Below are 13,595 nucleotides of genomic sequence, written 5' to 3' on the forward strand. Positions count from 1 at the left end.
CACTCACAAAAAGGCTAAGCAGGGGAGATCTGGCTTGTGGAGAACAGGTGGCTCGTGGACGCCACCTGCTGGTTAGTTAGAGAAAGTGTACTCCACGAAGCTGTAGATCTGATAAATTAGAGATAAGGACTTCAACTGGTCTACAAACCCTAAAAGAACCCTATCAAGTTCAGCAAATGCCACGAGGCCAAAAACAACAGAAAATTATAAAGCATATGAAAAAACCAGACGATATGGATAACCCAAGCCCAAGCACCCAAATCAAAAGACCAGAAGAGACACAGCACCTAGAGCAGCTACTCAAAGAACTAAAGATGAACAATAAGACCATAGTACGGGATATGAAGGAAATCAAGAAGACCCTAGAAGAGCATAAAGAAGACATTGCAAGACTAAATAAAAAAATGGATGATCTTATGGAAATTAAAGAAACTGTTGACCAAATTAAAAAGATTCTGGACACTCATAGTACAAGACTAGAGGAAGTTGAACAACGAATCAGTGACCTGGAAGATGACAGAATGGAAAATGAAAGCATAAAAGAAAGAATGGGGAAAAAAATTGAAAAACTCGAAATGGACCTCAGGGATATGATAGATAATATGAAACGTCCGAATATAAGACTCATTGGTGTCCCAGAAGGGGAAGAAAAGGTCTAGGAAGAGTATTCAAAGAAATTGTTGGGGAAAACTTCCCAAATCTTCTAAACAACATAAATACACAAATCATAAATGCTCAGCGAACTCCAAATACAATAAATCCAAAAAACCCCACTCCGAGACATATACTGATCACACTGTCAAACATAGAAGAGAAGGAGCAAGTTCTGAAAGCAGCAAGAGAAAAGCAATTCACCACATACAAAGAAAACAGCATAAGACTAAGTAGTGACTACTCAGCAGCCACCATGGAGGCGAGAAGGCAGTGGCACGATATATTTAAAATTCTGAGTGAGAGGAATTTCCAGCCAAGAATACTTTATCCAGCAAAGCTCTCCTTCAAATTCGAGGGAGAGCTTAAATTTTTCACAGACAAACAAATGCTGAGAGAATTTGCTAACAAGAGACCTGCCCTACTGGAGATACTAAAGGGAGCCCTACAGACAGAGAAACAAAGACAGGACAGAGAGACCTGGAGAAAGGTTCAGTACTAAAGATATTCGGTATGGGTACAATAAAGGATATTAATAGAGAGAGGGAAAAATATGGCAAACATAATCCAAAGGATAAGATGGCCGATTCAAGAAATGCCTTCACGGTTTTAACGTTGAATGTAAATGGATTAAACTCCCCAATTAAAAGATATAGATTCGCAGAATGGATCAAAAAAAATGAACCATCAATATGTTGCATACAAGAGACTCATCTTAGACACAGGGACACAAAGAAACTGAAAGTGAAAGGATGGAAAAAAATATTTCATGCAAGCTACAGCCAAAAGAAAGCAGGTGTAGCAATATTAATCTCAGATAAAATAGACTTCAAATGCAGGGATGTTTTGAGAGACAAAGAAGGCCACTACATACTAATAAAAGGGGCAATTCAGCAAGAAGAAATAACAATCGTAAATGTCTATGCACCCAATCAAGGTGCCACAAAATACATGAGAGAAACATTGGCAAAACTAAAGGAAGCAATTGATGTTTCCACAATAATTGTGGGAGACTTCAACACATCACTCTCTCCTATAGATAGATCAACCAGACAGAAGACCAATAAGGAAATTGAAAACCTAAACAATCTGATAAATGAATTAGATTTAACAGACATCTACAGGACATTACATCCCAAATCACCAGGATACACATACTTTTCTAGTGCTCACGGAACTTTCTCCAGAATAGATCATATGCTGGGACATAAAACAAGCCTCAATAAATTTAAAAAGATTGAAATTATTCAAAGCACATTCTCTGACCACAATGGAATACAATTAGAAGTCAATAACCATCAGAGACTTAGAAAATTCACAAATACCTGGAGGTTAAACAACACACTCCTAAACAATCAGTGGGTTAAAGAAGAAATAGCAAGAGAAATTGCTAAATATATAGAGACGAATGAAAATGAGAACACAACATACCAAAACCTATGGGATGCAGCAAAAGCAGTGCTAAGGGGGAAATTTATAGCACTAAACGCATATATTAAAAAGGAAGAAAGAGCCAAAATCAAAGAACTAATGGATCAACTGAAGAAGCTAGAAAATGAACAGCAAACCAATCCTAAACCAAGTACAAGAAAAGAAATAACAAGGATTAAAGCAGAAATAAATGACATAGAGAACAAAAAAACAATAGAAAGGATGAATATCACCAAAAGTTGGTTCTTTGAGAAGATCAACAAGATTGACAAGCCCCTAGCTAGACTGACAAAATCAAAAAGAGAGAAGACCCATATAAACAAAATAATGAATGAAAAAGGTGTCATAACTGCAGATCCTGAAGAAATTAAAAAAATTATAAGAGGATATTATGAACAACTGTATGGCAACAAACTGGATTATGTAGAAGAAATGGACAATTTCCTGGAAACATATGAACAACCTAGACTGACCAGAGAAGAAATAGAAGACCTCAACCAACCCATCACAAGTAAAGAGATCCAATCAGTCATCAAAAATCTTCCCACAAATAAATGCCCAGGGCCAGATGGCTTCACAGGGGAATTCTACCAAACTTTCCAGAAAGAACTGACACCAATCTTACTCAAACTCTTTCAAAACATTGAAAAAAATGGAACACTACCTAACTCATTTTATGAAGCTAACATCAATCTAATACCAAAACCAGGCAAAGATGCTACAAAAAAGGAAAACTACCGGCCAATCTCCCTAATGAATATAGATGCAAAAATCCTCAACAAAATACTTGCAAATCGAATCCAAAGACACATTAAAAAAATCATACACCATGACCAAGTGGGGTTCATTCCAGGCATGCAAGGATGGTTCAACATAAGAAAAACAATCAATGTATTACAACACATTAAAAACTCGAAAGGGAAAAATCAATTGATCATCTCAATAGATGCTGAAAAAGCATTTGACAAAATCCAACATCCCTTTTTGATAAAAACACTTCAAAAAGTAGGAATTGAAGGAAACTTCCTCAACATGATAAAGAGCATATATGAAAAACCCACAGCCAGCATAGTACTCAATGGTGAGAGACTGAAAGCCTTCCCTCTAAGATCAGGAACAAGACAAGGATGCCCGCTGTCACCACTGTTATTCAACATTGTGCTGGAAGTGCTAGCCAGGGCAATCCGGCAAGACAAAGAAATAAAAGGCATCCAAATTGGAAAAGAAGAAGTAAAACTGTCATTGTTTGCAGATGATATGATCTTATATCTAGAAAACCCTGAGAAATCAACGATACACCTACTAGAGCTAATAAACAAATTTAGCAAAGTAGCGGGATACAAGATTAATGCACATAAGTCAGTAATGTTTCTATATGCTAGAAATGAACAAACTGAAGAGACACTCAAGAAAAAGATACCATTTTCAATAGCAACTAAAAAAATCAAGTACCTAGGAATAAACTTAACCAAAGATGTAAAAGACCTATACAAAGAAAACTACATAACTCTACTAAAAGAAATAGAAGGGGACCTTAAAAGATGGAAAAATATTCCATGTTCATGGATAGGAAGGCTAAATGTCATTAAGATGTCAATTCTACCCAAACTCATCTACAGATTCAATGCAATCCCAATCAAAATTCCAACAACCTACTTTGCAGACTTGGAAAAGCTAGTTATCAAATTTATTTGGAAAGGGAAGATGCCTCGAATTGCTAAAGACACTCTAAAAAAGAAAAACAAAGTGGGAGGACTTACACTCCCTGACTTTGAAGCTTATTATAAAGCCACAGTTGCCAAAACAGCATGGTACTGGCACAAAGATAGACATATAGATCAATGGAATCGAATTGAGAATTCAGAGATAGACCCTCAGATCTATGGCCGACTGATCTTTGATAAGGCCCCCAAAGTCACCGAACTGAGCCATAATGGTCTTTTCAACAAATGGGGCTGGGAGAGTTGGATATCCATATCCAAAAGAATGAAAGAGGACCCCTACCTCACCCCCTACACAAAAATTAACTCAAAATGGACCAAAGATCTCAATATAAAAGAAAGTACCATAAAACTCCTAGAAGATAATGTAGGAAAACATCTTCAAGACCTTGTATTAGGAGGCCACTTCCTAGACTTTACACCCAAAGCACAAGCAACAAAAGAGAAAATAGATAAATGGGAACTCCTCAAGCTTAGAAGTTTCTGCACCTCAAAGGAATTTCTCAAAAAGGTAAAGAGGCAGCCAACTCAATGGGAAAAAATTTTTGGAAACCATGTATCTGACAAAAGACTGATATCTTGCATATACAAAGAAATCCTACAACTCAATGACAATAGTACAGACAGCCCAATTATAAAATGGGCAAAAGATATGAAAAGACAGTTCTCTGAAGAGGAAATACAAATGGCCAAGAAACACATGAAAAAATGTTCAGCTTCACTAGCTATTAGAGAGATGCAAATTAAGACCACAATGAGATACCATCTAACACCGGTTAGAATGGCTGCCATTAAACAAACAGGAAACTACAAATGCTGGAGGGGATGTGGAGAAATTGGAACTCTTATTCATTGTTGGTGGGACTGTATAATGGTTCAGCCACTCTGGAAGTCAGTGTGGCAGTTCCTTAGAAAACTAGATATAGAGCTACCATTCGATCCAGCGATTGCACTTCTCGGTATATACCCGGAAGATCGGAAAGCAGTGACACGAACAGATATCTGCACGCCAATGTTCATAGCAGCATTATTCACAATTGCCAAGAGATGGAAACAACCCAAATGTCCTTCAACAGATGAGTGGATAAATAAAATGTGGTATATACACACGATGGAATACTACGCGGCAGTAAGAAGGAACGATCTGGTGAAACATATGACAACATGGATGAACCTTGAAGACATAATGCTGAGCGAAATAAGCCAGGCACAAAAAGAGAAATATTATATGCTACCACTAATGTGAACTTTGAAAAATGTAAAACAAATGGTTTATAATGTAGAATGTAGGGGAACTAGCAGTAGAGAGCAATTAAGGAAGGGGGAACAATAATCCAAGAAGAACAGATAAGCTATTTAACGTTCTGGGGATACCCAGAAATGACTATGGTCTGTTAATTTCTGATGGATGTAGTAGGAACAAGTTCACTGAAATGTTGCTATATTATGTAACTTTCTTGGGGTAAAGTAGGAACATGTTGGAAGTTAAGCAGTTATCTTAGGTTAGTTGTCTTTTTCTTACTCCCTTGCTATGGTCTCTTTGAAATGTTCTTTTATTGTATGTTTGTTTTCTTTTTAACTTTTTTTTTTCATACAGTTGATTTAAAAAAGAAGGGAAAGTTAAAAAAAAAAAAAAAAAAAGACAAAAGACAAACAAGGAAAAAAAAAAAAAAAAGATGTAGTGCCCCCTTGAGGAGCCTGTGGAGAATGCAGGGGTATTCGCCTACCCCACCTCCATGGTTGCTAACATGACCACAGACATAGGGGACTGGTGGTTTGATGGGTTGAGCCCTCTACCATAAGTTTTACCCTTGGGAAGACGGTTGCTGCAAAGGAGAGGCTAGGCCTCCCTATATTTGTGCCTAAGAGTCTCCTCCTGAATGCCTCTTTGTTGCTCAGATGTGGCCCTCTCTCTCTGGCTAAGCCAACTTGAAAGGTGAAATCACTGCCCTCCCCCCTACGTGGGATCAGACACCCAGGGAAGTGAATCTCCCTGGCAATGTGGAATATGACTCCCGGGGAGGAATGTAGACCCGACATCGTGGGATGGAGAACATCTTCTTGACCAAAAGGGGGATGTGAAAGGAAATGAAATAAGCTTCAGTGGCAGAGAGATTCCAAAACGAGCCGAGAGATCACTCTGGTGGGCACTCTTACGCACACTTTAGACAACCTTTTTTAGGTTCTAAAGAATTGGGGTAGCTGGTGGTGGATACCTGAAACTATTAAACTACAACCCAGAACCCATGAATCTCGAAGACAGTTGTATAAAAATGTAGCTTATGAGGGGTGACAGTGGGATTGGGAATGCCATAAGGACCAAACTCCACTTTGTCTAGTTTATGGATGGATGTGTAGAAAAGTAGGGGAAGCAAACAAACAGACAAAGGTACCCAGTGTTCTTTTTTACTTCAATTGCTCTTTTTCACTCTAATTATTATTCTTGTTATTTTTGTGTGTGTGCTAATGAAGGTGTCAGGGATTGATTTAGGTGATGAATGTACAACTATGTAATGGTACTGTAAACAATCGAAAGTACAATTTGTTTTGTATGACTGTGTGGTATGTGAATATATCTCAATAAAATGATGATTAAAAAAAAAAAAAGTAAAAAGTTTAACATAGTAAAAAAAAAAAAAAAAAGATGCTCAACACCATTAGCTATTAGGCAAATGCAAATAAATCAAAATCAGAATGAAATACCATTTCACACCCAATAGAAGGGCTATTTATAAAAATGAAAAATTCCAACTTTGAGAGGAGATGTGGAGAAATAGGAAAACTCATTCATTGTTGCTGGGAATGTAAAATGTTACTGCCACTGTGGAAGACAGTTTGGTGATTCCCCAGAAAGTTAAGTATAAAATTACCATTATGTAATCCCGGCAATCCCACTCTTAGGTATATACACAAAAGAAATGAAAGAAGGGACTTGAACAGATATTTGCACAGCAATGTTCATAGTGGTTTTATTCACAATTGCCAAAAGGTGGAAGCAGCCCAAGCATCCATCAACTGATGAATGGATAAACAAAATGTGGTATGTAAATACGAAGGAATATTATCCAGCAGTAAAAAGGAATGAAGTCCTGATACATGCAACAACATGGATGAGATCTGAAGACATCATATTGAGTAAAATAAGCCAGACACAAAAGGATAACTATTGTATGATCTCACTGATATGAAATAATTAGATAAGCAAATTCATAGTCAGAAACTAGAATATAGGTTACCAGTGGCTGGAGTGGGAAAGGGAATAGAAAGTTAACACTTAAATTGTTCAGAGTTTCTATTTGGGGTGTTGGATAAATTTTGTAATGGATGATGTATATCGTAGGGCACCACTGGGACATAAATAACAGCACTGAATTAAATATTTGAATGTTGTTAAAAGGGAAAATTTTAGGTTGTATATATATTAATGGAATAATTTAAAAAAAAAAAAAAAAACCATAGGACTGTACAACACAAACAGTGAACCCTAATGTAAACCATGGGCTATAGTTAATACTACAGTTATAAAAACATTTTCTTCAATTGAAACAAATGTACCGCACTAATGCAAGCTGTTAATAATAGAGTGGTATATGGGAACTCCGTATTTTATGCATGATTTTTCTGTAAACCTACTAATTTCTCTAATTAAAAACAAACAAAAAAAAAAAAAAAAAACATTTTACTGAATGAAAGAAACCAAAGCCAGACACAAAAGCCATATAATATATGATTCCTCTTATATGAAATAACAGAATGGGTAAATCTATAGTGACAGAAAGTAGGTTAGTGGTAGCCAGCAGCTAGGGTGAGGGGAAAATGGGGAATAACTGCTTAATGGGTACAATTTCTTTGGGGGTTGATGAAAATATTCTAGAATTAGATAGGGGTGATAGTTGCACAACTTGTGAATATACTAAAAACCACTAAACTGTACACTAAAAAAGGTGAATTTTTTGTTATATAGATTATATCGCAATAAAAAACAGAAAGTTAAAAAGCAAAGAAAATACTCAAGAGACACAAAATCCTACTTCCATCCTATAGGAGTTTCAGGGGCAGAAAATGAACAAAATAGGAAGGAAGAAATCAAAGGAATAATAAAAGAGTTAAAGAAGAGCCGAAGAACTAAATAGACCAACTGCTGAACAAATTACTGAAAAGAGATATGTAGACACTCTAGTAAGATTTCACAGGCCTGGGATATAAAAGTAAAATTCAGACAGTGAAAAAAGAAAAAGAAAAAAGAAAAAAAGAAAACAAAAACAAAAACAAAAACAAGTCGTAAACAAGAGGAAGAAGAAATCAGGCTGCCCCCAAGTCCCCAGTTGCTGTCAGCACTGGGAGAGAGAAGGCAAGCTCCAAACTCCGCACAGGGGTGAGAGTGGACTGGGGCGGTGAGAACCTCCGTCAGCCCCTGCAGCTGGCCCTAAAACCAGAGATAACCTCAAGAAGGCAACAACTCCAGAAGCAGAGAAGATGAAATCCAGTCAACTAAAGGATAAATTAAAACAAAGAATTGAGAAGTGGAGAAACTGTCCAAAAAAGAAAATGTTCACCAACTGGCAGCGGATATTTGACTTCACTTTATCCAAGTATAACACCTATACTAAACAACAATGGAAATTTGGGTTACAGAACAGATACTAAGTATCATAAACCATAATAATGTACAAAGAGTTACATTCAGTAGGCAGGAAGAAATAAGAGAATGAATTTCCTCAGCTTTCAAGCAATTAAGTAGCAATGAGCAATCTTAATGCTTTTTTGTAATCTTTTTTCAAAACTTGAGATTTTATAAAATATCTCACAGGAAGATATGTTTGAAAAATCAAGTTATTTTCTTTTTCTTAAATCCAAGTTGGATTAAATACTCTAAAGTATTTTTTTACTCTAAAGTATCACGCACAATATAATCCTAATTTTGCGAAGTATTCTATATATCTCTCCTGAATATAGAGATGTATAGAATGGTGTTAACCAAATATTAACTATAGTTATTTCTGGATGGGGGGATTTTGAGTAATAATGTTTCTTTTCTGCAGTGCTTGAATTTCCTTTTAATATGGGCTTGTAACGTCTTTTACAAGAATAAGGTCATTAATATAAAAATTAAAGCATAAAATCAATAGACTTAACAAATTCGGGAATATTAAAAAGAAACAAAAAGCCACTAGTTACTCTAAGAAAAAAGGAGAAAAAGCACAAATACACTAAATCATGAAAAAGAAAAAGTAAATAACCAGAGATAAAGAGAAAATTAAAATAATTGCTTTCTGGGAAAATATAAATTATGAAATTTGACTCATAATTGACCAAAACAAAAACATTTTGGCAAGTGTATGAAGAAAAATTTAGTAGTCACTTATATAAAATATGGTATACATATACACAAAATGGGATACTATATGGCTATTTAAGAGATGACACATAAAGTAAATAAAGATTCTTACTGGATGATAAGGAACATGAGAGAAATGCATATTACAAAATAACATGTACAATATATCACTTAAGTAAAAATAGGGAGTATGTACACCCACGTCCTAGTGTACAAAAAGACATCCAGACCTATGGAGTTCAGTCTGCATTACACGGAGTAAGTCTACAAAGAGCCAAATAAGTACCAACCGTGGTCATCTCTGAATAGTGATATTTCTAACTGATGATAGTATTATTTTCTAAATCTGTCTCCTTTGAGTGATAAAGTTGATTGGCAGAGAGTATAAAATTTAATAAATATCTCCAATACTGAAAGATCTAACAAAAAGGCACTTTTATCATATTGACTGGGAATATACATATTTTGATACAATGTTTCTAAAGAGCATTTTAGCAATTTATCAAAAGTCTCAAAAATATTTACTGCTTTCTACCCAATTGTTCTAACTCTATGAATCTACCCTAAGAGAAAAAATTGAAAAGATAGGCATAAATATTTAAGCATAAATATGGTCATCAAAATATTACTTACAATATAATAATACTATCCAAAAATAGGGAACAGGGTAAATGATCAGATATTCATAGCATATAATAAAAGGCATCCATTTATGGTAATGCTCAGGAATGACCATGGGTCATTAATTTTCTTGTGGTATAGTAGGAGCATATTGGAAGCAATGAAGTTATTTCAGTATATTTGTTTTTCCTATTCCTTTGCTTTGTTTTGTTTGGAATTTTTTTTTTTTGATAAATAAAGTTTAAAAAAAGGCATCCATTTAAACACATCAGACAAATCATTAATTACATTTTTAAAAATACATAGTATTTATTACAGAGGGAAGAGAAACTTTCAAAATTATATCGTGAAATCTTAACTCAGTTTTTCTATATGCAGAACAAAGCCAAGGAATAAATGCACCTACTTCGACAGTGGCTATCCCCCAGGCTGAATTAAACCATATCGTATGCTGTCAAAGCACCCTGACCTGGAGTCTGAGAAGGCTTCACCGGAAGAAGTGCCATTTCAACAGGGGAAAAGAAGAATAGAGAAGGTTCCAACAGAGGACTTGTCCATCCTACCAAGTATCATTTTCCTCAAATTAAAACTGCTTTATAATTAAACTTCAGTTTTAAAAAATGAAAAAATTAGTCTTCAAACAGTATTTGGAAAGGATTAAGAATGTCTATTTAAAAATCAGCAGAGGGCACTCCATTCAAGCATTTAAGTTCTAACTGGAGTATTAGGAGATTCATTGGTTTCTTTTTAATGAGCAAACCACAAACATTCCCAAAAGTATTAAGTGCTCAAAAATTACCTAAAATTCCCATTTTGTCATACCAGACTTTACTGTAGGAGAGTAGCATAACATTAGAAGATACATAAGAATAATTACTGAAAAAAGCCTTTTGTGAGCACCTATAATTTCCTCCATATTTTGCCAGGCCTAAAAGAAGAGTTACCATCAAACCACTACCACCTTTAACAAACTCCTTCACCCCCATGTCTTCACAGGCTTCTCCTGACAATCATTTGAGATGATAAGGCATAGTAATAATAATGACAAATCCACATCCCAAGTATACTAAGTGCCTGCTAAGAACCAGGCACTGATAATATAATATACCAAATAAGTATATTTCATATATTTATCTCAAAGTTTAGTTATTTACAATATCTATAAGGTAGACACAGCGTCACCATTTTACAGATGGGGAACTGAGGCTCAGCAAGTGAACGAACATGCCCATGGGGCAGATCTGTGATCCACACCCAGGACTGCTGAATCCCAAGCCAGGAAGGTGAGATTCAACAAGAGAAATCCTCAGGCCACGTCCCACTGAAAGCCGGAGCCCAGAGCCTTCCGTTTCACCCAGGGTGCTTCCACCATGGCACGTGGCTTCCGTAAACAGTAAGTGCACTTACTTCCACCAGAAGCCTATAAATCATATTCCCACTGGATTTTAAATAACATCATAAGGAAAGTAAGTCCTAAATGAGGGAAAGATACAAGTGGTAAGGGAAAACTCCTAAAGAAGTATGACTAGATTGAAACACAGTTATCAGAGTGAAAGTATTTGATAAGGAATAGTGAAAAGTTACATAAAGTTTCCAGAAGTAGCTTATATGATGCCAGAACTGTATTTATAATAGGATAAAGGTTATTATTAAATATTTGTTTTAAATTTACAAATGGAATTCCTTATAGAAATTGCCTATGACTCAGAATCATTATTACTTCAGAATAATTTATGATAATTATTTAGGATCACATGCTTTTGAGAAGCATGTATATTGTAACTAAATAAAATCATGAAGGGTAATTTTTTGAAACATAAATGTTACTTACATATCCCAATTTGGAGCTATTCGCAAATGCTGGATTAGCAATTGGAACTAGAATAAAAAATTGAAAGGTACATTAACAATATGAAACATTGTATCCATGAAACAACACAGAAAGTGACTGCTAAATTAACAAATCCAACCTTTATACAACTGAAATGTGACCTCTGCACCAAGGAGGCAATTATTTACAAAGCTGCAAAAAGCAATGACTATATGAATAAGATAAAAATAAAAACTGTGTTTTCCGTTTCCCTAAATGACCCCACACACACACTTACTTCCAAAAAAGTCTCCTTGTTATTATTCTGGAAGCTAATAAAAGTGCGTTTTTTCAAGCCAGTTCCCAAATGAGGGCCATCTATGGAAAATGCCTCCAGACCACTGTAACTCCTTTCTGAGTATGACTTCAAAAAAGCTACCAAACTCCTATGGTTTTACCAATAAAACCAAGACAGTCCAAGAAGTAATATTCCCAGAGTGGGATTTGGGGAAGAGGCTTAGAGATTCAACTTCTCCCTTCAATGTCCATCAGAAACCTTGGATTTTCCCAGGCTGGCCCAGTAAAGGAGCCTTTACTCCACATGGGCAGCTCACTCCAGGCGCTAATGAAAAGGTCTCTCTCCATCTTAGGATTTCAGGGACGAACAAGACCTTACAATTAATTTCAAGTTAACATAAAATACAAGCCTGAGTATTACAAAAGAAAAGGTTCAAAATCACTACCTACTCAACTGCTTATAGACCTAAGAATTAAACTATCAGGTTGATAAGCCACTTTTTTCCCCATTGTAATAAATAGAATATTTTATCGCTTGCTTTCATCTCTATAGAAATACAGAAGTTAAGGGCATAAACAAGGCATTCTGCTGGACGCATGAAACAAGGCTTCTGCTCATCAGCTGCCAACCTACCAGGGGTGAATGCAGGAGCCTCGTGGCCACCTCCCTGTGCGCAGCCGCCAGGCATAAGTAGCAAAGCAGGTTGAGCTTGGCTCGCGAGGCCCCAGTACTCTTCTCGGTGGAGTCGATCTGTGAGCACACTTGTTGCAAGAAGTCATTCCAGTCTTGGTCTTTCAGATACACCAACTTATCCACTGCAGGAGACAGAAAATAATAAAAGAGCATGTTATAGGGAGAAAAGGCTGCTGAAAACATTGCAAGAAAGCTAAAATGGAATGTTGAATTTCAATAGTTACGGTGAGAACAAAGAAAGTTGTCACTTTACACTGTCCAAATGAGAAATACTCTGAAAACGACACTATTTTTATTTATTCTTCTACATTCCTCTTCTCTTTTTCTACCCGGGGATATTTTTTTAAACTACTTCAACAGAAAACTGTGCTTAAAAAAGAAGGCAGCTATCAAAGAATTATCCTGCAACTTAAAATATAAAAAAATGCAGCCCTCCCCCCTACGTGGGACCCGACTCCCAGGGGCATAAATCTCCCTGGCAATGCAGAGTATGACTCCCGGGGATGAATCTGGACCCAGCATCGTGGGACTGAGAGTATCTTCTTGACAAAAAGGGGGATGCAAAATGGGATGAAATAGTTTCAGTGGCTGAGAGATTTCAAATGGAGTCGAGAGGTCACTCTGGTGGACATTCTTATGCACTATATAGATAACACCTCTTAGGTTTTAATGTATTGGAATAGCTAGAAGTAAATACCTGAAACTACCAAACTCCAACCCAGCAGTCTGGACTCCTGAAGACAATTATATAATAATGTAGATTACAAGGGGTGACAGTGTGATTTGTGAAGACCTTGTGGATCACACCCCCTTTATCTAGTGTATGGATGAGTAGAAAAATGGGGATAAAAACTAAAGGACAAATGGGGTGGGATGGGGGGATGATCTGGGTGTTCTTTTTTCATTTTTATTTTTTATTCTTGTTCTGGTTCTTTCTGATGTAAGGAAAATGTTCAGAGATAGATTGTGGTAATGAACACATAACTATGTTATCATACTGTGGACAGTTGATTGTATACCATGGATGATTGT

The 13,595-nt window shown here is 36.1% G+C and overlaps 1 protein-coding gene across 4 annotated transcripts in view; it reads right to left on the reverse strand.

Annotated features, from left to right (window-relative positions):
• ULK4 (unc-51 like kinase 4) overlaps positions 1-13,595 on the reverse strand; it is a 703,242-nt gene that overhangs the window by 654,119 nt on the left and 35,528 nt on the right. For all 4 annotated transcript variants that reach the window (XM_037847819.1, XM_037847826.1, XM_037847812.1 and 1 more), the window contains exons 15-16: positions 12,504-12,685; positions 11,594-11,640 (exon numbers count right to left, since the gene is read on the reverse strand). In XM_037847819.1, the coding sequence (XP_037703747.1) occupies positions 11,594-11,640; positions 12,504-12,685 (229 nt within the window). The remainder of the gene's footprint in view (positions 1-11,593; positions 11,641-12,503; positions 12,686-13,595) is intronic.

The sequence above is a fragment of the Choloepus didactylus genome, chromosome 1 (genome assembly GCF_015220235.1).
Source record: "Choloepus didactylus isolate mChoDid1 chromosome 1, mChoDid1.pri, whole genome shotgun sequence".
Classification (NCBI taxonomy): domain Eukaryota; kingdom Metazoa; phylum Chordata; class Mammalia; order Pilosa; family Megalonychidae; genus Choloepus; species Choloepus didactylus.